The 25,257-nt window shown below is 44.5% G+C and overlaps 2 protein-coding genes across 2 annotated transcripts in view; one reads left to right on the forward strand and one right to left on the reverse strand.

The window, feature by feature from the left end:
- The window catches only part of LOC143316916 (pyruvate carboxylase, mitochondrial-like), a 252,944-nt gene that overhangs the window by 149,185 nt on the left and 78,502 nt on the right, over window positions 1-25,257 (forward strand). The gene's annotated exons all lie outside the window — the stretch shown is intronic.
- LOC143316725 (leucine-rich repeat and fibronectin type-III domain-containing protein 4) overlaps window positions 1-25,257 on the reverse strand; it is a 38,106-nt gene that overhangs the window by 6,686 nt on the left and 6,163 nt on the right. The window contains exons 3-7 of the mRNA XM_076724340.1: window positions 11,309-11,920; window positions 11,020-11,182; window positions 8,591-8,761; window positions 7,151-7,312; window positions 5,687-6,421 (exon numbers count right to left, since the gene is read on the reverse strand). Of these exons, the coding sequence (XP_076580455.1) occupies window positions 5,687-6,421; window positions 7,151-7,312; window positions 8,591-8,761; window positions 11,020-11,182; window positions 11,309-11,894 (1,817 nt within the window). The 5' untranslated portion in view covers window positions 11,895-11,920. The remainder of the gene's footprint in view (window positions 1-5,686; window positions 6,422-7,150; window positions 7,313-8,590; window positions 8,762-11,019; window positions 11,183-11,308; window positions 11,921-25,257) is intronic.

Raw genomic sequence — 25,257 nt, forward strand, 5'->3', positions numbered from 1 at the left:
TTGCATACGTTATGTATTGAGTGCTGACTCTTTCTCCTCCCATCCTCTACCTCTGATGTGAGTTGACACATGTATGGACACAGTGGTTTAACCTTAATTCCACCTGCCTCTGGGGTACAACTCTCAGTCCCATTTTTGTCCCTGTCTCCCCTCCTTCCATCCATCCTTCTAGTCGTCTAACTTCTTCCTGCCTCCGTCTTTCGCCATCTTTGCCTCTTCTCTCCTTACATCCTTATCTATGCCTGTGTCAGCAGATGCACTTATCGTGTTTCTTGTATGATTTCTTGTATTGGCTCGTACGGGACTAAAATAGGATGCTTATATTAGTTTCCCCAGCATTATCATATTGTACAATAAGAAGAGCTGCATGCAACATGACAGAAACTGAAAGCATGTGGATGTTTGATATCTCCAGTGGAGCGAAATGGGTTATATAGTATACCACATAGCATGGTTCAGCCGAGCACTAGCCTCTGTATATTTTCAAATGTGTTTATATACCAGCTCAGTGCTCTGTGTCAATTATGCTGTATAATTAGCAGGAGCAGCAGAACGCCAATGGTATTGCCATGTTTCCAATTTTCAGGTTCTATCTCCAGTTTTTTTTTTTGTCTTCTCCCCCAGCGTCTGTGACTCATTACCCATGTTCTCATCTGTCTGCGTCTCAGCGTGCACCTTTCCCGTGGCTGTCAAACTCTCACCCTGTCCTTTTTAACTGCGCGTCCCTTTTCTGAGACTCTCCTTTCATTATTCTCATTATTTCTTTTGCTCTGCATGATTTTCCCTCCAACTTCCTCCTCTGTCTGTCCCTGTGATCATTTCTGTTCCCATTAAACTCTGTGTCAGGCTTGGCAGGAAGGTTGATCCTGTTGTGACTGGGGCAAAATCCTGACAATTGTCAAAGCCCTTACACTCCTGCCTGCACACTTAGAAGACTTCCAAAATCTAATAAGAAACTTTTGCCTCAGACATGCACCAAGTGTCATACAAATGCCCCCACTGGCATACCTTATGTGCCAGTGAAGTACTGAAAACATTATTTTTAAAGGTCCATCAGCCACCAGCAGCACAACAGAAAGCAACAGACTGCTCCTTATATGATTCATAGGTGTTGAATAATGTATGTAGATTTCAGTATACACACACAGGTGGGGCTCAGCGACACCTATACTGTGACACAATTCCTATAAAGTAGTCCTGCAACAGAAAATATGGATGTGAGGCTTTAATGCGCAATTCACTTAAGGCCCAGAGGAGCTGTCTGCCCTTTGTATCTACACAAGGTGGACAAAATAACACTATATACTCTAACTCAGCACCACAACTACCACAGAACCAAACTGCACATCACCAGCTTTCACAGTGCTTTGTAAGGCTGATGGGCTTTTGGATTGTGGTGTACGTTCTGTGGTGGTTGACAGCTAAACTCTTAAGCTCACGCCTTCCTACAAAGGAGAAATTGTTGCATGAAATCTTGCCGGTGAGAATTTTTAACAGATGGTACCACAGAGGTCGCTTTCCAAATGCTACCTCATTAGCATGGAGGGACATTCTTTCTCTTGCTCTGTGTCCTTCAGGTAGCCTGTGCCCATGTGTGGCCAAGAAAGACATGCCAATTTGGTTACTGCTGATATTTTCCCAGCAACCTCTGGAACCTTGGTTATTCTATTCCCGAGCATCGAGGGCATTTTCTTACGATCAAATCTAAGTGTGGTCTTGTAACACTGTGGCAGAGCTCCAGGAAGGAGGCTCGGTTGACGGTGTCAGGGGAGCTGAGGGTGACGGGGGGGAGATGGTGCCCAGCGGATGCCACGTGGGTGACATCCCACCTGGCACTGTCACAGAAGCCATCAGAACTAGACAGGCCTTACTGAAATAGGGGCTGGTGTTGTTTCGCATACGACTGACCTTTAAAGATGACTAAATCTGGCAGCCACACAATGTCTTCAGCTCATCTTTAATCTATATATATATATATACACGTCTGTGTCACTATGTAGCTGCCTTTTTGTCATGCTGGAGACTAGATACTTGCTTTTCCCCCTCTTTTCCTGCCTTCCATTCTTAAATCCTGTGTTTTCCTCTCTGTCTCTCTCCCTCAGCTCAATTCAGCCTGTCTGGTGTGTTGTTTTTTTTTTTCTCTCCACCTGCCAAAGCACACATACAGCCGCAACAACAACAAAATCTGAACAGAAATCCCTGATAGGAAGCCTGAAATCTCACTCGTCCATTCTCTCCTTTTGAATTCATAAGCCAGACTCCCTTTGGCTGACTCGTCTCTTCACAGTCTTGCTTGCTGGTGTGATATTGCGGTTGGCACTGGCACATTGATAGCATGATAGGAATCTATACTGGCCTCATTGTGGCATGCTTCCTTTCAAATGCTGCACCCTTCCATTTGCTCTTTATCTGTCCTCTGAGACAGATTTCCCCGCTTCCTCCCTCAAAGCCCTCAGACTCCATGTCTACTCTTTCAACCTTCTTCTCTTTTCCAGTTCTGTTCGGAGTTTATATCTCAATTTTATGTTTAAAGGCCTTTTCACATGGGACTAGTATCACCCCTAGACCTCTGGCAATTTTGTAATAATTGCTGAGGTCATTTGTGAGCTTTATCTTGTGTGACTCTGCCATGTCTGTACTTTGGAAAGTAAAACTTGCACTGCAGATTAGTGACATCAGTAAATGTCAGTAAATTTGCGTAAAACACGCCCTTTGCTATATCTCCTTTGAGACTGTTATCCCCTCCCTCTGTTTTGTTGGCAGTGCGATTTGTTCAGAGTTTAGTCAAACTTCAGATCGCTGAATTTTCAGCTTCTCTCCAGTGGCGCCCGTTGCCTCGGCTCAGGCTTTCTCACTTATCTCTCCTCTGTTTTGTTCCTGTGTGAGTCTCTTTGCGTCTATCAGCATTTTCTCGTCTCAAGCTGCACAGCTGAGCCTTCACCTCTACTGATGCTGCCGTTCCATTATTCCTTTAAAGTTTGTTCCCTCAGAGAAGGGCATTTTACCTGCGTCGCCCTTTGGTTTGCAAGAGCTAAATTCAACCTGGGCATCTGGGATTTGAAGTAATATTGTTAAAAGCTGTGCAGTTTAATGCAATCCAATACAACAAACCTGTAAGAAATGCTCCCCGTATCGAACTAAATGGTCAGTTTCTGTTGCAAATTTGTCAAAGGTGTTGTTTCAGCTCCTGCGACGCTGTGCATGAGGGAGTCCATTTGTCTCTCTGGATGTATGTGCTTTGCTTTCTAGAGATAAAACACCTTCACTCGATATCGTTAAGCAGCAAGCCAGCTCCCCTATTATTTGAGTATTTTCCATAGAGGAATTACTGCAGCTGATCAGCGAGGGAGCTGAGATCTCATTCAGTTCACTCAATTCAATCATGTAATTAGTTCTCCATGTGTAATTGCCACAAATGTGTCATGGGACTGTGCAGAATCTGAACTCGTCTGTTTTTATGTGGCATTTCAATGGGACACCTCTTCATCTCTGTCCTTTCACCCACTCAACCCGCTACCGAGCAGCAGAGGGCTTTGCTGCAGGGCTTTCACCACACCATCGTCTCCATTTCTTCTTCCTACTCCCTTGTGACATTATTCCTTTTTGTTTGTTTGTTTGTTTGTTGTCTTTGTAAAGGAATCCTTCCAGTCTCTTTCTTTTATTCCAGATTTCCGTAGGCTTCTTTGCCTCCTCACTTTCTGTCACTATGTTGTTCCTCCTAACTTCTAAACTCTTTCTTTCCTTACCCAGGTGGTTTTCTGTTGTGTACACACATTTTCAGTCTTTTTCTATTTCACTGGTGGATTTAAATGCCTCCCCTCTCTCTCTCTCTCTCTCTCTCTCTCTCTCTCTCTCTCTCTCTCTCTCTCTCTCTCTCCACCCTTGCTTTTTCCTTGAGGACCATTTGGGCCCACCTCCCTCTCCTCTCCCCCTTTATTGTCTGTCATTCTCTCTCCTTTCACCCATCCTTCTTTCATCTCAATTTCTCCCAAGGTGATTTGGGTAGAGCCCATCAACTATCTTTCTCTGCTCCCTCAGTCCCTTCCGAAATCTCTGAGGCGCCATTCCTATCTTAAAATTCACCTGTTCCTCCCTTCTGGCTCTATCCATCACTCAAACTATTAGCTTCTCCTCCCCCTCTGTCTTTTTTCCATTCACCTTTGGCTGCCATCTTCCTCGCCTTCCCTCAATATCGTCTGATTATACCTGGACAGTTTTTCATATTTCCAATCATCTGTCCCCTTCCTGTCATATGGTTAGCTCCCCTCACCCCTTCTCAATACCACTTCCAGCTTAATACCATCTTATATAAGGGAAACTGCATTCCAGCCCTGCATTAGTGCACAGTGAAATCAAAAACAAACACAAATAATGCCACGACTGCAGTCCCTCTCCAACCTCACTTCACCCTCCCTCTCATTTCATCTTCACTGTCACTGTTTCAGCCACTGTTTTGCTGGAGCAAACAACCACACACATAAATGTTTCATCAGTCTATGGTTATAAATACTGTGGCAGTAAACTTGAATGCACGCAGGCATAATTCATGTACAGTGCAGTAACACTGTACACCAAGCAGGCACACTGTCGTCTTTTGAGAAAGACTCTTATCATGCATCCATTCATGTCAGACTTATTTACTCCTCATCTTTATTTTGACTTCCTGTCTCTACTTGTCTTCCTCGGGTTAGAGAAGTTGGTATTTAAGATTCTCACAGTTTCACGGTGTTAGCACGCAAAGTGTAAAACTTGTGATCCGTCATTTTTCATGACGTGTCTACAGTCGTTCTTCTCCGCCTTTCTTTTTGCAAGGCCCACAGCTACTGTGTACAAACTGGCTCACAGCAATGCATAGAAACAGATTGAGACTGACAGCTTTGCAAAAGCTTACCTCATGTTTTCTTTTTTCTTTTCTTCAAAAAGTTGCCTAAACTTGTAAGGCAGGGTGTGGTTTCTTAAATAATTTGTGATAACAAGAACAGCCCTTAACCTCAAATCCATTCTCTATAAATGTTTGATTACTTTTCTTCCGCTGAGCGCACGGTAAGTAAACATGGACAGTGAAGTGTGAGGAATCTCGTCTTAAATGCTAAATGGCGCAGCTAACTGAAGATTTAAATGTTCCTTCAAATTGAAAATGACATGTCCCATCAAGACCCTGTGTTGCTTTGTCAGACATGCACATGTTGCTGGAGACATGCATTCAGAGTCAGACACCTGCCTCTTGCCGTTTTCATGTTCCACTGTGACCCCCTCCCCACAAATCCCCTTTATTCCCTCAACATTCATCCCCTTGTCCTCCCATTCTACTCTCATCCATATGCACTGACTATCCACCTGTTGGGTTTTAGTGTCATGCAGTGATGGAGATGAATTATTTACTACCTTCGCCCCTCTATCCCTTCATCTGTCTACCCATTCATCCTTCCCTTGAGCTATCCACCCGTCCATGTACAAGGTGAACAGTTGCACTACTGAAGTGTCATGCTGTAATGGATAAATATTTAAGGAGTTTTGCATGAAAACAGGATATCCACTGTTTGAGGGAGGAAGACGCTGACAGTCAAAGAATGATTTGTGGTTGCGTGTAGAGGAGAAGCTGTTACCTCTTGGGAAGTGTCTAAGCTACTCAAAAGTCACATTTCTCATTGGCTCATAGCAGTTACAAAGCAGAAGTTAAACTTGCCTGTAGATGAGGGTCTCATCGGCGGTGCAGTTGTACTGTATCTGATACATCCAGACAACGTAAGCTGTAGACAAACGCCCCAAGTCCCATCGGACCTGCGCTGAAGTCGACGTAACCCCTTGTACTCCAACCATCCTTCCTTCCTCCTCGTCCCCCTCGTCGTCCTCCATGCTCCCTCCGTCGGCCCTCTCCCCTTCGGAGACCCTGCTGCTGTCGCCCTCGTCGTCCTCACCCGCACCTCTTCTCACATCCTCCACCTCTCCTCCACGTCCTGCGCTGTTGTTAATCCCTCCGTTTTTCCCCGTGCTGATATCCGAAGAGCCTGGATCGTTCCGTAAAATCCCATTGGTCACATTCCTGTTGTTTTTGGTGTTTACGTTGTTATTCCCTGTGTTTCCACCCGCTCCTCCCCGGTGAGGCAGGGGAATTATTTTCAGGTCCACAGTGGCAGTTGCTTCGCCCGCTGCATTTATTGCGATACATGTGTATGCCCCGTCATCCCGGGCAACTGTTACTAAGATATCCAAGGTCCCATTGCTGAAGGAGCTGGTCCTGGATGAATTCGCAATGATGCGGTCATCTGGAGAAACCCAGTGGATTACTGGCTCAGGGTCACCGATGGCACGGCATTTTAGAGTGGCTCGCTGGCCCTCCAGCACCCACAGCTTGTGAGTGTGACGGGTGATCAGAGGTGGTTCACAAGTAAACTCCTCCTCAGGAATCGACCAGAAATATCTGAGAGAAAAAGGGAAGGATGAAGACAGTGAGTGAGTGAAGGAGAGCAGAATCACCTTTTTGGCAAAGCACAGGATTTTGTTTTGTTTTATCCTCCCGAGGTGGGTTTGGCACATCAACATAGTCCATTAACCTAAAGATCTATGTGCTCTTGTCTATTAATTTAATGGTACAGTTCAGTAACGCACAACAGTCTGAACAATTACCCAAGCTGCTCTGCATAAAATGACAGATGACGACAACAGATGCTCATTTTCCTTCATCCTTTGTTTTCACACCATACTTTTGGTTTCAGGGTCTCAGTGGAAAATTCTAGCATAGAGCTGCAGGGAGGAGAAGGTGTGAGGTATAAGAATAATGACTAGAGCAATACCACATTGTTTCAAAACTCAGTCCTTAAGGCCTGCCTGCCCTGCGGGTTTTTGCTCCAGTTCTATTCTTGCATACGCAATGATCCAATTAAGGTGTCACAAAATGTGAGGCCCGTAATTGGATGTGTGCTAAAACAGGGCCAGAGCAAAAACTTGTAGGACAGATTGGCCTTGAGACAAGGTTGGGAAACACTGATGTGTGATATTCAGTTTAGCTCAACACATGATTCAACTTGTAATGATGCTTTTGCTTCCCTTGACATTGAAGTAGGCTTCGCTGATTAAAAGGATTAGGATGAACAGTCGGTTCTAAAACTGAGTACTTAGAGGAATAATCTGTTTATTTGATGATGTTTACCTTCCAGCCAGGTGAGCAGGTGTGGCACACGTCTCCATGTCGTCTCCACGGATAAGGCGCCGTAACCATAGCAGTTCGCAATTGCAGTGCAGCGGGTTCCCACCAAAATTTAAGCTTATGACAGCATTGTAGGGGGTGGGGCTTATTGCACCTGTCTGGGACCTGAAGATGACAGCAGAACAGGCCATCAGTTCATTCACGCAAATTTGTTAGGCATAGTGGAGTTGAAGGTTATTTAAATGCTACATTCTTGATTATTTGAATTGCAGATGGAAATCAATCCACTTTGAACTCGATCTGTAAATGTACATTACCCAATTCCTCTTTGCAGTTATAAATGTAAGCATGTTACATTTTTTCATCCGCGTCAAGGTCATTTCTTTCCCATGTCTTGTAAAATTGCATCAACTTACTCCTTTTGATTTTGAGTATTTTATTGCTATGTAATTGTTAAAGATTCAAAGGAGGAGTTGAAAGGAACAAAAATAATTTTGCTATAAAGTGAGGTCGTGCATCAGCAATTTTACTAGAGCTTGCTGCTCAAAATATGAGAAACCATTAAAATGGTCTACAGCAGGCGGTTAGAAACCAACCCAGGAGCAATACTTAGCAGTAGCACTGTTATGAGCATCTTGTAGCTGTCCTGTGCAAATTAAAATTGGAATAATTTAAAAATATCAAGGAATAAAGAACGACTCTGTTAAGCTTTCTTCCTAAGCAGGTTTCTGGAAGATGGTTCTAAAGACTCTGAAAGGCTGTTATACCACATGAATGAAATGGGCGGCTTTCATAGCATAATCGTTCAAACACATTTTCTTTTTGTTCACTGAACGATTTGTGACTCAGAGACCTTACAACCCCTCAGCAATTTGGTTTAAATCTCAGCTGTGCGGAGTGCAAGTTCACAGATGCCGACGTGTCGCAGGTGGACTCTGTGAAAGTTATTTGCAGCTTAGTTGGCACCTCAACAATAAGATGATTGTCTTAACCTCCCACATTACATGCCATCAGCCTTCCCGAAGCAGAAAATGTATATGACAATGCAAGAAGTGGAAGTGAGAGACTGTAAGGTCCTTATTATTCACCGTGCAGCCACTTGCTCCTTTGACTTTCTATGCACGCACAGTGTGGAACAATCCACTGCTTCCTTTCCATATGATAACAGAACAGAAAAGGGAAATCATATGACAGGGTAGTGTTTGGCTTCCTCGCATGTTCCAGTCTGTGTACAGGTAAAAGTGGAAGGATTTAAAATGGTATGTACATTCTGTACCAGTGCATAATTGGATAGTGAATGGAGTGACACTAACATTGTCTCCTTGTGTTTCACTGCCAGAGTGCTGCTGTTAAAAACCACTTTGGTGGCAGTGTTGTCTGCCACAGAATATTTCCACTAAGCCACTTCTTAGAGAAACATAAAAGGCGAAGCTTAAGAGCTACCTTGCAAAGAGGGGATCAGGAGGCAGGGTTCGGAGCCTGTTGGAGGTCATATCCAGCCTTGCAAGCTTATACAGCTCTCCAAAGACTCCTTCCGCTATGTGGTCAATGAGGTTATGGTCCAGGTTGAGAGTGTGCAGGCTGGCCATGTTCTGAATGGACTCCCATGGTACCCTGTAGCAATAAAATAGAAAGATATTGAGAGATTAACATAACATTCATTGAATTAATAGACTTTGTGCCAAGATTTAAGAGTGACAAATTAGAGAATAACTCTTCTAATTAATGTTAGCTGTGACAGCATATTAGCTACTCTGATGGTTAGTTTCATTTGTGTGTACACTGACACCGTGTCAGGCAGGAGGAGGTAGAGCGGTCGTCCATTAATCAGTGGTGATTTGGCCCCTGGCCCCTGCAGGCTACATGTCACAGTGTCCTTGGGCAAGAAACTGAACCCCTCCAATAGCTGTGCCACTGGTGTGTCAATGTGCGTGTGACTGGTTCCCTCCTGATGAGTAGATGGCACCTTGCATGGCAGCCTTCGCCACCAGTATATGACTGTGTGTGGTAATGGGTGAATGCTGGCTCGTGCTTTGACTGGCTACAATAGCACTATTTACACGAAGTCCATTTATCATGTATAAGAAATCAACCTACTTAAAGGATGAGTGTGCTGCTATTTGATCAAAGTTGACTGTCTATGCGCTGAATGGTTTCCTATATTACTCTGCAGAAAACATGAATAAGCAAGGACTAATTAATGATGATCGCAATGACAGACAACAACAGATGTTCTTTTTCCTTCTCAATCCGTCTCTTTTTGTGGATTTCACCAGTCCCATCTGTGACCCATTGCTGTTGTCATTTAGTATTCCCTTTGTGCAAACATTCACTTAAAAGCTGGTTTTAGACGGATTATTCAGTCAAAACTGGCGACTGAGAACCAGCAAAATGTGAAGTAATGCATTTATTTTTGGAGTCAGTCACACCTAAAGTCTTTTAGTTGAGTTCAGTACACAGTGTGCCTTTTTCTTAAGCACAATGTATGTTTGGCAGAGCATACATTTGCTTTGCGTCATCTGACAAACACTGTAGCACTCTGTGTTGAGCACACTGCTACCACTCGATATCACACTTTAGTGTGTTAAATTCAGAGCTCATTTGTTAGGGAGGATATTTTGCTTTGTGATGACAATAATGGAATTTGTTATTTTTATTAATGTAGAGAACGTTATGTAAATTATTGACAGCTATGACAAACAGCAGTCTGTCATCTTTGTCTATACAGTAGAATGTCTCTAGTTGATAAGCATGTTCTGGAAGAAGTACAAATACTGGTTTATTAGATTCAAATCCAAAACATTAAATCATGTTCGTGCTTTAGATTAGGATATTGACAAGGATGCCTATCAGCACACACCGTGTGAGATCAGTTCAGGTTGCAGAGTTGCTCTGCAAAACTCTGCTAAAAGCAGTGTTTGAACAAATCTAAGCTGCAGGAGACACCAGGTGTCCCTCAGTTTCCTTTCCAATTAAATTACACAGGTGGGCCTCCCCGCCAGGATAATGTCTTCCCTCTACCTAGAAAAAAGTTCTCATATGACATGATCCGTCTCCAGTTTTGAGAATTTTTAACCTTGATAACAACGAATCAGCGATGCAGGCTCACTTTGAATCTGAGCCTGTAGAGACTCCTCTCAGTAACCTGAAAAAGGGCAAACAGCAGTTGCTAATGGATGCATCATTAAAACTCTTTACACTTTTCTTATGGCTTGGTGGAGGTTGGAGAGAGGCCAGAGAGCTCCTGTAGAGGAGACAGATGAAACCCCTTAATCAGAACTGACAGCCAAAAGCTGCTGAATTCATCAACGCAATGGGACACTATAAAGAGCAGAATAAAGGATTTATAGAGAATATCATCAATGTTCTGACTTTTCAGTCCAGAACAATACATAGTGATGCTGTAAAAATCTCCACTGTCCCAGATATAGATGGGTGAAATGCTACATGGTGCCCTAAAGGGGAAGCCATATAGAATAGCTATAGCAGTGCTCACTCAGACACAGTGTCACGAGCTCAGGCGTGCACTCATCAAATCTTAACAAAATCGAAGTCACAGAAAATTAGGACCTCATCAAAATTGATTCACTTTCAATTTCCTGAGCTTTTAGTCCTCTCTTTCCAGCCTCAGCAGTTCGAGCTGGTTTCTCCTCATTGTGTTTGCTGACTCTTGCGTGATCACACAAGGCCTTTCCACTGTGCCCTGAAATTTCGGGAGCTGAGCTGTGCGTCTGCAGCATACACTTGAGACTGAGACTTGAGCACAGGAAACTGTAGAGTAGTACAGCGTGTTTCTGCTTAACAAAGCAGAACAGAGTGGATTGTATGAATGTATGATGCGTGGGTGATCACAACAGAGACAAAAAGCTTGCCTCCTGAGGTTGTTGTAGGACAAGTCGAGGTCTTCCAGTGTGAGCAAGAAGTCGTCAAAGGTCTGGACAGAGACTTTGACCAGCTGGTTATTGTTGACGATCAGGTGTTGCAGATTGACCAAACCTGCGAGGTCCCGGGGTCCAAGTGTTGTCAAGCGGTTACCTAGACACACAGAGAGTTAATTAATACCATTTTATTTTTTTAATCCAGTGTTTCTATGAATATCCATGCAGTTTTAAGTCAGCAGGATTGTAGTTATCTTAAAAAAGCAATGCTGTGTCGGCTCACCATCCAGATGGAGCGAACGCAAACTCTCCAGGTCAGCGAAGGCCATTGGTCGGATCAGGTGGATGGTATTCCTGGACAGAGTCAAATCAACCAGTCCGGTCATGTTGACAAAGTCACTCCCGCCCACTTCTGTGATGAAGTTGTCAGCCAGCCGCAGCTCAACGGTGCGCCGGTCAACGTGCGGGGGGACGAACAGCAGGCCCTTGTCGGCACAGAGCGTGCTGAGCGACTCTGAAAGGTTTCGACACACGCAGTGGAAGGGACAGGCCGAGACCACGCCCCACGTCTCCCCTGCTCCAATCAGAGAAGGCAGCAGGCAGCATGTGACCAGAGTCAGCCAGTGAAACGCTGGGAAAGTGACAGAGTCGGGAAGGGTCCTCTTGGTCGCCCTGGGGCAGGCGCAGTGGAGGAGATGGGATGAGGAGGGCAGAGGTGAGACGAGGAGAGGACGGAGAAGCGGAAGAGAGAGGATGGATGGATGGAAGAGGGAGGGGAAGGTGGAACGTTCCGCCCTCTGTTCGGGGTGGAGGTGTGTGTGGGGCAGGTGTTTTCGTCTGCGGGGATTGAGGGGTGGGGGGACAGGCATGGTAGAACGCCTGACGATCCACAGACCTGGAGGGAGACGAAAAGAGAGAACAGGAAGTAAAAAAGAGCAAAATGGGTTTCACACTCATTCCATGTTCAGACATTGTTTTGTAAGAGATGTTTGAAGCATGTTTTTCTGTCTGGTTTCCTGTCTTCCACCTACTCTGACTAGACAGAGCTGGAACGAGAGCCTGCTCTGCACACATGCATACTTGTGTGGGCCAAGGCCTCCTCTTAAATGAGTACCACTCTGCACTAATGCCCACTTGGTGCTTCATAACATAAAAAATCCATATTGAGAAATTGTTAACGCCCCTGCTACAAACACTTTCTCCCGGTATCTCTTACATATACACTTGCGAGCATGCACAATCCCATGTACCTCTTCACCACTTCAGCTTATTGCCTAGCAACAACATCCCAAAAGACTGAACACAGCTGGTCCCCATAGTAACAGTTACCTAGAAACCTGTAAGAGCGGATTAGGCAAGTGTTACATCATGGGACCCTTTCTTAAGACTGTGGGTCAGTCAATCAAATTGGGTCAGCAGCCTTGATTCCACAGCAAGACTAAAGTCGAGCACAATGCAGGTCTCCATAGGCTCAGCGAAGGGTCTCATTGTAGTCTCAGTCATGCAGAAAATCACCAAACAAACACCTCTAAATACGGCTATGTGATAATAAGGTATAGCGATGAGTCACTGCCCCTGATTGGCATGCATAATAGTTGTCATAGCAACTGTAACCTAGATACTGAGAGAGTGACAGGGAGTGTTGATAACAGCCGCGGCGACTAGGGAGAGGAGACGGAGAGGATGAGACGGTGAGTCAGAGGCAGACAGACAGACAGAGCAACTAGCATCGTCGGAGAAAGACAGGGCAATGGAGCAATGTGGGAACTTGTGCCGTGGAGTAGAGCCTTGAGCATGGTGGTTATATAGTGATGTATAGTATGCAACCTAATACTTTGAGTAACGGCCAGACATAACCATGTATCATGCTGACTTTACGCAAAATGGTTGACGCAAATTGCTGGCTCAATATTTTCCATTAGGCGCTAGCTTTGCTCTTTCTGCATTGAACTGGAAGAGGGTTTACCATTTAGCTGGGATATTGAAGCAGTGTCGATATCAAAGCTCGGGGGTTTCCAGAAGCATTTCGCCTTTCTCCTCCCCGTTACATGGATTTCTTTGGTCTACCTCCAAAATGTGAGCGCTATTAGATATATTACACAGGCCACAGTGTCCCATTTTTGAAAGTCAGCATCAAAAAGATAGAGACCCAGTGCAGACTCCGAAATGTTCTCACTGTTAAAGAGAAGGAAGCAGTATCCCGCTTAGATGATGGGAATAGATTACATATGGATTACTTAAGGCTCCACTGAAATGCTATCATTACTTCCTTAATGTCAGGCATTTCCTTTTCAAAGAGAATGTTTTGGAGGGACATTAAACCAATGGGCAATTAGTTGAGGAGAGAAAGGCACTTCTTTGATAGGACGGGCAGAAAGACAAGTTTATGCCCGTTCATCGTACCCGTAAAAGTCTATAATGACTCAAGTGTTAGAAAACAGTGCTTTTGTTGGCCATTTCTGCTACTTAATACTCAAATGGGTCTTGGTTGCTCTAAACTTAGAAATATAACTTACACTACATTGATAGTTATTTCCTTGGGTCTGGTGTCATCAGTTTCAAAAAATGAAAAAAGGAAGGCTTGCAGCAGGATGGGGTAGGGGGGTGTGTGGTGGGAGGAGAGGGGGACAAAGTCACGAAGGCCTGCAGTGACAGCCAGTCCCCAGGGCAGTCGACTTCCAACATCGACCGCTCCTGAGCTCCCGTGGAGGTGTGCATACTAAAATGTGAAAATGCTATGGCAAAAATGAAATGCCGCTTAGAAATGTGTCTCCTCGGCGGCGGCGGCGGCGGCCACATCAGGTGTTGTTGAAGAAGGAGCGCGGCACTTCAGCCTTGGCTCGAGCAGCTTAGCCCCGTGCTTTGCTAATGCTCGCTCCTCAGACAGCTTACTTTGCAGCTTACACTTACGGTGGCACACTGAATGTCAATACGCTCACGCACTCTCCTGGTGTGAGGTCTGTGTCTCTCCGCTCCTTCAGCTGACCTTTATCTTTCCTTCACCCCCCCCCTCCCACTTTCTTTTTTTCCCTGCTTTACTCTGCCTCCTCCCCACACTTTCTCACTCTCCTCGTGACTTACTCTACTCTTTCTCTTATTTTCTCTCAGTTTAATTATCACCTCGTTCTCGTAAAAGCATCACATCCTTCTCCTAATGTCATAAGCCTTCCCACGCCTCCCCCCCACACCCACTCTCCTATCTACCTCTCCTCTCCTCTTCTTCCTCTGATTCTATTATTAGGGATTGCTCTTTCTTTCCTTGCCATCCATCCTCTACCGCTTATCTCTCACTGCAGTGCTCCTCCTTGTGTTTCCTATCTTCGACTATCCCGTCTCTCCATCTTTGCTCACCTCACATCTTATAACCCTTTCTGCCTCTGGCTGCTCTGTAAATTTCCGCATTTTCTTTCTTTGTGCCTCATTCTCTCTCTTTCTTTTCCTCTGTCTTGTCTGCCCTTGAGGCAACCCGAGTACGACAATGTTATCAGTCACAGGTCTTCCTCACCACCTTCTCTCCCTCTTTTTCCCCTCCTCCGCCTGTGTCTTTTTGTCTTGTTTCTCTATCACTTGCTGACTCTGCTGCCCTCCATATCTCCTTGCCTGTCCTGCTCCTACTTTCAGTCACAAACTATGCACACACATGCACACACACACGCACCCCCTTAGATCCTACGTGCCACACACACACGACTTTGTTCTATCCGCTGCCACGTTCTGAGATGCGCTCCTCCTTTCCTCCGTCGCCTCCTTCATTTATCCAACTTTCTCACCCATCATCTGCTTTATCTTTATCTTTTTTCTTCCATTTTTCTCCCTTAGCTCTTCCTCACTCCTCCTCCTACCACTTTCTACCTCCCTGAAGTCTTTCTCCTTACACCCCTGCATCTCCTTCTCCCTGTCATCCCTATTAGGCAGCAGATCTCATTTGCAACAAGAGCAGTGCAGTATTGAAGCATTCAGACACACACACACACACACACACACACACACGCACAGTTTGTTGAGTGTAACCGATCCGTCTGCTTGGTGATCGATCTGACCCAGAGAGATGGATAACACCCTGTCCCATTCGTTTACACTCCTCCTCTCGCTCGTTCTTTCTCTCTCAGCCTCTCCTTCTGGGCCCTCTTCCGATCCTGTTCCTTGTCTTCTCCATTTAAAGGTGCTAATCATACGAGTAATTGATTTTTACAGGTATGTAGAGTATTCATTAGGGGGGTCACTTTGTATAGGGAAGCATGGTCACTCGTTTGGACACGATATGAACTCGCTGCTTGCTGCTTGCGGCAAAATAAAATGTGAATCAGTGTGCAGAGGTACCACAACATGAGATACTTAAAAAATCTGTTTCCATCAGTCTTCATCAATCTTTTTCAATATGACAACTTCTCCAACTAAGCCAAGCCAAACTTTTTCTTTGCAGTCTTTTGCACACAGAAACAGGTACATGGACATGTCTAGTTTCTCCAATTTAAAGACATTTATTTCCCCAATAGCATGCAATCACAAGTCACTATTTCAGCTTTCTCAGGCAGCTATTGAACAGCACTACACATGATAGCATTTGCGTATACTGGGTGTTTTATATAGCTCTTTAATTCTCCTTTTACTTGCATAGTCTTTTTTTCCTTATCTTTACCTGCCTTTTTTGTCTGTTTCTTGCACTACTGCAGCACTTGCATTTGGTCTCTTGGGATCAATAAAGTCTTATCCTATACATTGCACTGATACAGCACACAGGTGCAGTACAGTATGTGTGCCTTTCTGCATTTCACCACCATCAGCCGGTATCTACACTTAATGTATATGGTTGAAGATGTAGACTCCACTGTGCATATCCAGGGTGTGTGTGTGTGTGTTCTTGTGTGTGAATTAATGTGACATTTCTTTGCACTTAGCAAGCCTTCACTCTCTCTTAAGAGTTTGCTGCTGAATTTGCAATAAGAAGGGAACACAGAGATGTGAACGTGCACGCACACTAATTCTCTCGCTCGCTTGCTCCTGCACTCGCACCAAAGCAGCAAGCATTGCAGTATAGCAGTAAGGCCAGAAGCTCCTTTGCATCCAGCCTCCTTGATGTTTTTTGGGAAGGGAAGAATAAAGGGAGTCAGTCAATGAAAGATAGATGATAGAGAGACAAATCACAGAGGAGGAGACGACAGAAACATAAGAGAAGAGATCAGACACAGAGCAGATGAAATTTTCAGAAAAATCTGTTTGTGTGTGTGAAAAATGCATCACATGAAATTACATGTGCATCTGGCAAGTGGTTTGTGTTTTAAGAGAGTGCGTGTGTTCAGAGGGATGCGTCCCACACGAGCGTCCGCCACCGCCGCTTAGGTTTGTCTTTTTCTGTGTTTTTTTTCTTTTGCTCCATCTATTTTGGGAATCCTCTAGCTACACTACCTTGCGTGAACCCTCAACCTTCTAGAGAGCAAGAAGCAGGCGGGTGGAGAGAGCAGAACGGCTGCATGAAGTGAGCTAGAACATGAGCTAAAAGCGTCTGTGGAAGGAACTACTCAGTATCCCCAGTGTTGGAGCACGACTCAGAGCTGCGAGGCTCAACCTAACCTCGCCCTAACTTCCAAAAGTTTCTGTTTAAACACCCACCGCGGTCCCAGGAGGGCACAGCTTCTTTTGGTGAGGCCAAACCCAACTAAATATGAAGCTGCTAATAGCTTCAGAGCAGTCTTCAGTCGTGCTGCGGTGATGCTTTTGAACACAACCCTAACCCATGCAATTAAGGGACAGCTTCAGGCATGACTTAAAAAGCTGTAATGTGTCAGTTTTGAAGTCTTATTTTCCCTTTTTGCTCTCAGTCTTTAATTCTCTGTGGACTATTATAAATGTCGGGCCCTCTTACGTGCTAACCGTAACTTTAATAAACTCTGCACGTGTGAGTGTTTGCATGAATATTTCAAAATCAGCATATTGGCGTATGTGTTCGTGCATCCACTTTGGAATGCACAAATGCCATTAGCCTATAATCGACTTAAATCGACTTAGGGAATGTTGCAGTGTTTACAAACAAGGGGATTTGTATTAGCTCTCAAAAGCCACTTATCGCAAGCGCCATAATCCATAGATCAGATTGGAATAGGTACCGCGAGGCTTCAGTCAAAACTGAAAGAGGTTGGTGTTTGGTTGCTAGGTGTGGAAAGCTGAAGGTAGAAATGAATGAACAAAGTGACACCGCTCAGCTACCAGCTCCATATTCCTGACATGCACTTCGACATTGTTTGATCTGAAAATACACACAAGCCTTACCGGCACAAATGCAATAATCAAATATGGAGGCAGCCTTTCTTACACACTCACTCACACAGGAATGATTTCAACCGCACTAAGATTTCCTTGCATGCACTCTTACTCATAATCTAGGCCCTTGATATTAGGTGAGAGCGCTTGCATACAGAAACAACCGCGAGCATACCAAAACAGTCTTCCCACACAATCATAATTATAGGGAGGCCGACATACACACACACACACACACACACACACACACACTCTCTCTAGGCAAGGAACAAAAGAACGCCCACAGAGCCTCTTCGTGCGGCAGTCGTGTGTACTGTAAGCCCACTCATCCTTTTGATACTATCACTCCTCTGTCATTCCTCTGTCATATTCTGTCCGCTTTAGTCATCCAGAATGTATGGAAAGCTCAGGGAAGAGGGGTATCACTATTGGATGTGGAAACGGACAACAAATGAGGGATGCGAAGCGAGGCTAACTGCATGAAATACAGTGAGGGGGAGCGACAAAAAAAGAGAAGAAAATGGGAGACAAGTGCACAAGATGGTGGAAGGAGGGGTTTGAGAGTGGAGGCAAACTGAAACCCGGCAGTGTGAAGAGCTGAGAGCGAGTGGGAAAAGAGGGAAGGAGGAAGGAGTTTGAGGAATATGGAGGAAAAGAGGGATGAAGAGTCAGTGTGTATGAATGCGTGTCGTTAAGCGGATGGGCAGAGAAATATGTAGAGGCGATAAACGGGTGAAGGCCGCCATCCATCACTGTCAGAGAGAGGGATGAGGGAGGGAAGAGCGGATTTGATTAGGGAAAGGAAGAGCCGTGTTAAAAAATGAGTTTGTAAGGTACCACCATCGTGATGGAAGCAGAAGAAGGAAGACGGCGGAGCGAGGGGAAGCGTGGTTGAAGGATGGGAGCGAAAGGTGATGAGGTAACGAGTGAGAGGAGGAGGGACGAGGTGGCCGGTCAAGCGCCTGACAGTTAAGCTGTGTAGGATTGGCTGGGGACATATTAGCCCAGGTTGAAACTTTATTGCCACAATTTGGCCATCGCAATGGTCGAAAAATGTTTTATTGAGACAGTAAACTGTGATCGGAGGTCAGAAATGAAAAGGAAGAGTTAGTTGTGAAATGAGGAGCTGTGCTGTGGTTGGATTGAGATATTTCTCCCTGACCAATAAGATACCAGGAAAATACATATACAAAAAATGGCTTCACCAGACGTGTGTCTAAAACAATGACAACCTAAATGAATTAAATTAGGTCAGCTGGTCAAACAATAAGGAAACACGTCTAAAAACCTGACCAGATGTTCAATGCAAAGTTTGTTACTTGATAGCTGGATACTGGATTTTTGGGGGCAGGTATCAACATGGTTATTTGGGAGATTAGAAAAATAAAGATTTGTGTGTGTTTTAACAATTCAACAGAGATGCCGTTTTTAAGTTAGCTAGTGTGGCATTTCTGAACTGCTATTTCCTGTTAGCTACCAGCCAACATATCCATCAATATATATCTGTAATCAACTGATATATGCCAGTCAGCTTAGCCAGTTGATCGGTCTACTCTGTTTTCATCAATACCAATAAGTATATGTTTAATAGCCACAGGTCCTTACTGCATCGACCAGGTTTTGTTTGTTTGTTTTTGCACTACAAATCAAAAGATAGAAACCTCCATACTGACGAATACTGGCCAACATCCAGCACTGACAAGGATGTGAGCATGTGTGTGAAGATTAGTAGCTTTCAGACACGGGCGGCCTGCGATCCTAGTCTTTTTGTGGAGTGTGTGCCTCTTAAAAAAAAGAAAAAAAAATGTGCAAATGTCAGTCATTAAGTGCTTGATGTGTACCCTTTGAGTCTGTACAGTCATCTCTTTTTTCCAGCCGTATAGACAGGGGGTACTGATGGAAAAAGCTCACAGAACCCCTGAGGTAAATGGTGGGAGTGAAAGGAGAGAAATGGGAAATCAAGAGAAAAGAACTGAAGTGTATTCTCTTTAAAATAAAAGGACTGCAGTCTTCTCACAGCAGGGCTCCAAAATATTACAGTTCTTCTGAAATACTCCACTCAACTAATTCCTCCCAAACCTCCATGTTGTGTTCGAGAGAGAGAAAAGAAGCAGCTTGTGTGTGTGTGTGTGTGTGTGTGCATGTGTGTGTGGAGACAGCAAGTGTCTGTATTGGCATGTGTATATGCATCTGTATGCACGGCCCTCTCTGACTAAATCCTGTTGGAATCCATCCTATTTGGAAGATTTTGATAATTGTTTCTATTCCTGGAACATTGCACAGTCAGATGTTTCAAATGTTTTTGTTTTGGTTGTTTTTTTTTGTTTTTTTTCCACACACCTTTGGAAAAGTTTCACCTCTCATCAGTTGAGGAATGTAAACGCTTATATAAAAACCTTGTTTTTGTCTCACTCAATGCACATATCACAGCTCTTGCAGGAAGACCATGAAAACTCCAGTTCTGGTGATTTTTCTTCTGCAGTCTACAAATCAAGCGTTTGCTCTTGATGCCCAGAAAATTGACTTTTGGAGACACGAGCATTTCATCAGAGCTGAGTGAAATTGTAGCAGAGCGCTTTTGACTACGGCACCTTATTTTAAGTAAGAAGTTCTTAAAAGTATCTCTAATCTTTTGACATGGCAACACTTCAGAGAAAGCAAGCCACTTTGCTGTTTGGCATAAAAACGTAATGATAATATTGGTGGCGGCTTTGAAGTTTGGCTTTGTAAAGGCTCCCACATTCTGCATCTACTTGGCACAGATAAGCGACCCGGTCTTTGGTGAACTTAGAAAGCTTTGTTAAAAATTGAAGGTTTAAAAAGTCCAAAAAAAAGTTGAGAAACCAATATTAGCTGGGATTCTTTTGAAGTACGCCTGTTTTTGAAGGCCAGACCCAGGAGTTAACCGCTGCTCTGATGCACCACAGGCTGTGAATTGGTGCATGGTGAAGACTTGCGTAGTAAACCTCAAGCAATGAACCAAATCATAAAGCAGGCCTTGCTCTTGCTCTGTACTTGGCGATTTTGTGCCCCCTGGTACCCCTTCCCAATTTGTTGCGCATCATTTGGTGACTTGGCCTCTACTGCTAGTGTTGAGTGGCGTTGAAGGGCTATCCAGTAGTTGACCTTCCATATTCTTGCTCATAGTATCTGTTGCAATGGTGACCAAGTGAGTAATTTGCGCCAAATAAAGGCTCTGTTGGATTTCCCTTGTTCTTGCACAACATTGGCAGTTATCAATATGAAGCTAAAAGATAAAAACCACATGAAGCTCATGTGACCAGCTGCACAATAGCCTAAAACTCCGTCTAACTATTAAGAAAATAAACTACTTTCTCCACCTTTGAAACATGCTCCACCAAGTCTGTGACCAAACAGTTCTGAAAGTTTTCTGGAGAAGTTCTGTAACAGCGTTGTTACATCTGTGGCAGCCAATCTCCCACTCCATGCTGAGGTTTTGTAATTTTGTTTCCTCCCGTTGGAAAGCCCGCACGACTGCACAGCTTGGGGATTAAATTTTCCGGGAGGTAAATTGAATTGGCAAACAACGGAGGTGACAATGATTTTCTTTGGCACTTCATTGGCACAGATCGTGCCAGGGAGCATGATCCACTATCAAGCTCTCATTTGAATTTTTGATTTTTATCCACCATCTAGTCTTTATCTGGTTGTCAGTGTTTGCGTCCACACTTAAAGAACTAACAGCCTTTGGTTGTGAGTGCATTTGCCCCCCCGTAGTGCTTCAGCATCACTCTGACTGCAAAGTAGGATCTCAGCATTAGAAAGTCCTTTTGTAAACTGTAGCTGTAGTTTCATTCTATACATCGATAATACTCTTACAGATGGATACAGTTGAGCAGCCAAAATGACGGAAAAAAACAGCTGAGCAAATCAGGGACATAAAGTGCTGAAAATGGCCCTGGCAGCTCTGTTACGCTGCTACACCAGGATGCCTTTCTACTTGGAGAGGAATCATTTTTCATTGGTGGATAGCTGTCATATTGGTGCCAGAGAGGCAGCTCAATACTGCTCTGTTTTGATGCTCCCTTACTCCAGATGGCAATAGCACAGTTATATCTGACTAAATTGTGCAGTAACACAGTTAAAGATGGGGGCCAATAAAAGCCTATAATTAATAGCTGACAGTCTTTGTTTTTGCCATATGCTCGTCTTTTGATACAGATTCCATATTGTGTTGATTGTGGTGGGGAAATGAATCTTGGCATCTGACTCAATCGGCATCCTCTAAACACGAGCTTTTCTTTTTAAAGGGGCTATCATCAATATTTTTGTAATAACATGTATCAAATGACAGTGTGACAGTGTGAAAGGGGTTGCTTGTAGTGATGAGCCTACAGAGAGTTATCTCCTGAATCAGCAGCTCCCCTCGACTTTACAGAGCTTCGTAGCAAGATTCAGCTCCCCGCTTGACATCATTTTTGACAAAACATCTTGAAAACCCACTCTCTACCTGGTCAGCACCAGACAGCAGACAGACGCAGTTAACAACTGGATGGTAAACATAGTGGAGCGTTTAGGAGCTTTACGTTTCCCTCATGAGTTGGTAGAGGCCACAAATGATGTTAGGAAAGAATGAATATTGGACTGCTAGATGTAAGCTTACCTTATCGACTTTAAAGGTGATGATATGTCAGTGTTATATAGACAATTTGTCCCAGTTGCCCTCAAGTGGCCCAAAAAATCATTTACTGTAGGTTTAAGGTCTCCCCTTTGTCAAACGACCATAGCCGACATGATACAGTCTTTGAAACGACTGATTTCAGCAAGGAAAGCCATGAGTTGGAAGTTCTGTGTGGAGGAAGAAGGAAACCGCTGTGGACTCCATTCACGGCAGTCCTACCCATACAAGTTTGGAGTGTGTCCCACTGTTTGCCGTCAGCCTTTTTCAAACTGTGTCTGATTGGAAAATGAATGCTGCTTAAATTTTGTAATCACGTTCCTGTCCCGTTAAATGCGATAGCGCCTGCGGTTTGGGCCCAATTCCAAACACCTGGAGGATGAAGCATTTAATATGTTTGAGTCCCTTCTCAGGAGACATTCTTATGCAGTTTGGGAGCTTTTGGATTGGTGTGAACTGTAGGTGGTGGTGCGTGTTGGCGCTCGCAGTCACAGACGGGTCACCCAAGAGAAAGCCTTCAACTCTAAACTACTTCAGTGACTAATCCAAATTCACTCCACGCGTACACATTCTCACTCTCAAAGTCAAAAACCTGCAGACATACAAATACTTAAATGCAGTTCTGCTTACACCCACAAATGTGCCTTCGCATGACACACTATCACAAGTGTTGCAAAATAACTGACCTGCCACTCACCCTGAACATAATGCCCTTGCAGTTTTTCCTCCGTCCCTCTCCTCCTCCTCCTCCTCCTCCTCCTCCTCCTCCTCCGTTCATCCCTTCTGTTGCTCTCATCCCTCCTTCATCATCCTCTCTCTGTCTTTCTCAATCTTTTCCTCCCTGCGTAAAGATAATGTCTTTCTCTCACTCTCATCTTGCAGCCATTCCTACAACCCTGCCATATTTTCAGTGGGTGATATGTGAGTGCACCTGTGTATGTTTACATAACCGAGGCTAATCAACAAAAAATTGCAAATCCACCACAAACACCAGCCGATGAGCAACACACAAACACGCCACTTCTGAGCTGTCAACACCTCGCGCCCAATCAGAAACCCTGCAGCGCCAATTATATGGACCCTGATTGGCGAACACGACAGGATGCAGCTCGACAAAGCGCCTGTGCGCTTGTATGCGTGTGCAAGTGGCGGTTTGATGATTCAGCAGGGTTCCCTTTCAGCTTTCTAAGGGGAAATCCTTAGCATGAGCGCAATTACCCAATCAGCACTCTGCAACCAGCACAGTACGTCAATGACATGCCAACAAGGCCTCTGAATCACACTGATGGATGCATTGATTAATGCCTCACACACACACATATTCATACAAACTGTATTTTCAATCATGTATTTCTTTCTTTCCTCTATTTATTTCCTTTCATTGCTTGTATTGCTGTTGTGTTCATCCTTCATCCCCTCTCTGACACAAAGAAATGTCCAGAAATGGGCAAAGACAGAAGGCTAGGAATGAGAAGTGGTGCAGGATACATGTGGCGCGGCGATCGAAGGAATTTCCAATGAATATTTGGTTGAGGCCTGTTAGTACCAGGCGTGTCTGATCACAGAGGCCACTCTCAGCCATAATGAATCACAAGCTGCACTGTAACTCACCACAAAGAGCTTTTATTTTTTTCCCTGATGTGAGACACTAATAAAGGCGAAACAACACTGTGCTGCAATGAGCCTGCAGGGGAAACTGGTTTCCCTTGAGTTTGTTGATTACTGCGTCTCATATTCTAATGCTTAGCAGTGCTGATACAGGCAGGAACGCTCTGTGCTCCGCTGTCAGACTTAGACTATATGTGTTGCAGACGAAGTACAAGGCGGTTTTCTTCTGACAGTCATCACCCACGCTGTATCCTGCACCGTGATTCACTTGAGCATCTACAACCGGCTGCATCTGTCGAGCATCGTTGTAATGCAGACAAACACCTGTGAGTCTGCAGACGTACAGTAGTGTTGGTTTGGCTGGTGTATTATGCAGCTGGTGGGGAGGTGTTGCCAGCATGTGTAGCAGAGATGTAAGCTGATGGATCTAATGTTTAGACATCTTGAAAATCACTATTGAACGTTTGAAATCACACAGCTGCCTAAAAGAAGCCCGAACCACAGTCAAATTCCAGTTTCTGTTGTCTCTTCTTGGTTTTCATCTCCTTAAACCCCTAAAATCAATCGATCATCGGCAGATCACTTCACCCATTTTATTTGTGTGTTTTGGATGGTGTAAAGCTGTTGCAGTTAGCCAAATATTTGCTGTTTCCAGCCTCTCTAATGTTACTTTTCTCAGAATAAACTAAATATCTGTGGGTTTAGGGCTGCGGATCAGGCAAACATATTCTGAAGACATCATCTTGGTCTCTGGTCGTTTTTCATGATGTTCAGACTTTATTGACTAAACATTGAAGCAGTTAATCAGAACAAATCCACAGATCAATTAATAATGAACCTAATTAGCAGCTGCAGCTCTAGTCTGATAAATGCCACCTATCTGCTGCTCTGCAAAGATTAAAATAAAGCCCTTACAACAGACTTGCGAAGCCGAACAAGTCGTGGTTTTTGCTTGAGTGGGACACGCGGCCGTTGGCGAGCACGTAAATCCATTCCTCCTTTTCCCTCTCCATCTCCAGAGGGGGTTTTCACAAAGCAGGATTAGCAAGTTGGCCAGATAGCTTTAAAAAGTACTTTTGTTAGCAGTTCTCACTCTGCATAGCTGAATCATATTCCTAAACCTAATATTCAAATTGAGCCTCGTGGATTCGTATCAGTATTACCAAGAGAGCGGAATAATCTTTTCCAGATAGGTGGGTAGCCTCCTAATCCTGATTTGTGAAATTCCCCGCAAGGGACCTCGTGGGCCCTTAGATCTGTATCAGGTCTAGGTATTTCCTCCCCGTGCAGATACATCAGCGTCCATGCTCTCGTTTCCCACTTGTGCCACTCTCCCCTCCAGTAGCCTCACACACTCATTGACAATTGGCTCTCCCCCATTTCTCCCCCCTGCCCAAAAGCCACCCCTCCGTCTGTCTCCAGCGGTTGCCGTGGTTACAGTTTGTTCTGCTCATCAGGCGCCTGCTGTGCCTAAACAGACTGTCAACAGTTTAATTACTCATGCTCTCATCCCTCCGTCTTTCCTAACTTCTGCACTATGTTTCTGCTTCTTGCGTCCACGTCTGACCGGGGAGTCACTCCTCCCTGTGACACACTCTTTTTGTCTCTTTTCATTATTTTCTGCCTTCATTCACTCCCTCATCCTTCTGTTTTGTCATCCCGTCCTCCCTGCCCTTCTTTCCTACTATGTTTGACTGCTAACAGTCTAATTGCTCATCCTTTTAACT

This window comes from Chaetodon auriga, chromosome 24 (assembly GCF_051107435.1).
Source record: "Chaetodon auriga isolate fChaAug3 chromosome 24, fChaAug3.hap1, whole genome shotgun sequence".
NCBI lineage: Eukaryota > Metazoa > Chordata > Actinopteri > Chaetodontiformes > Chaetodontidae > Chaetodon > Chaetodon auriga.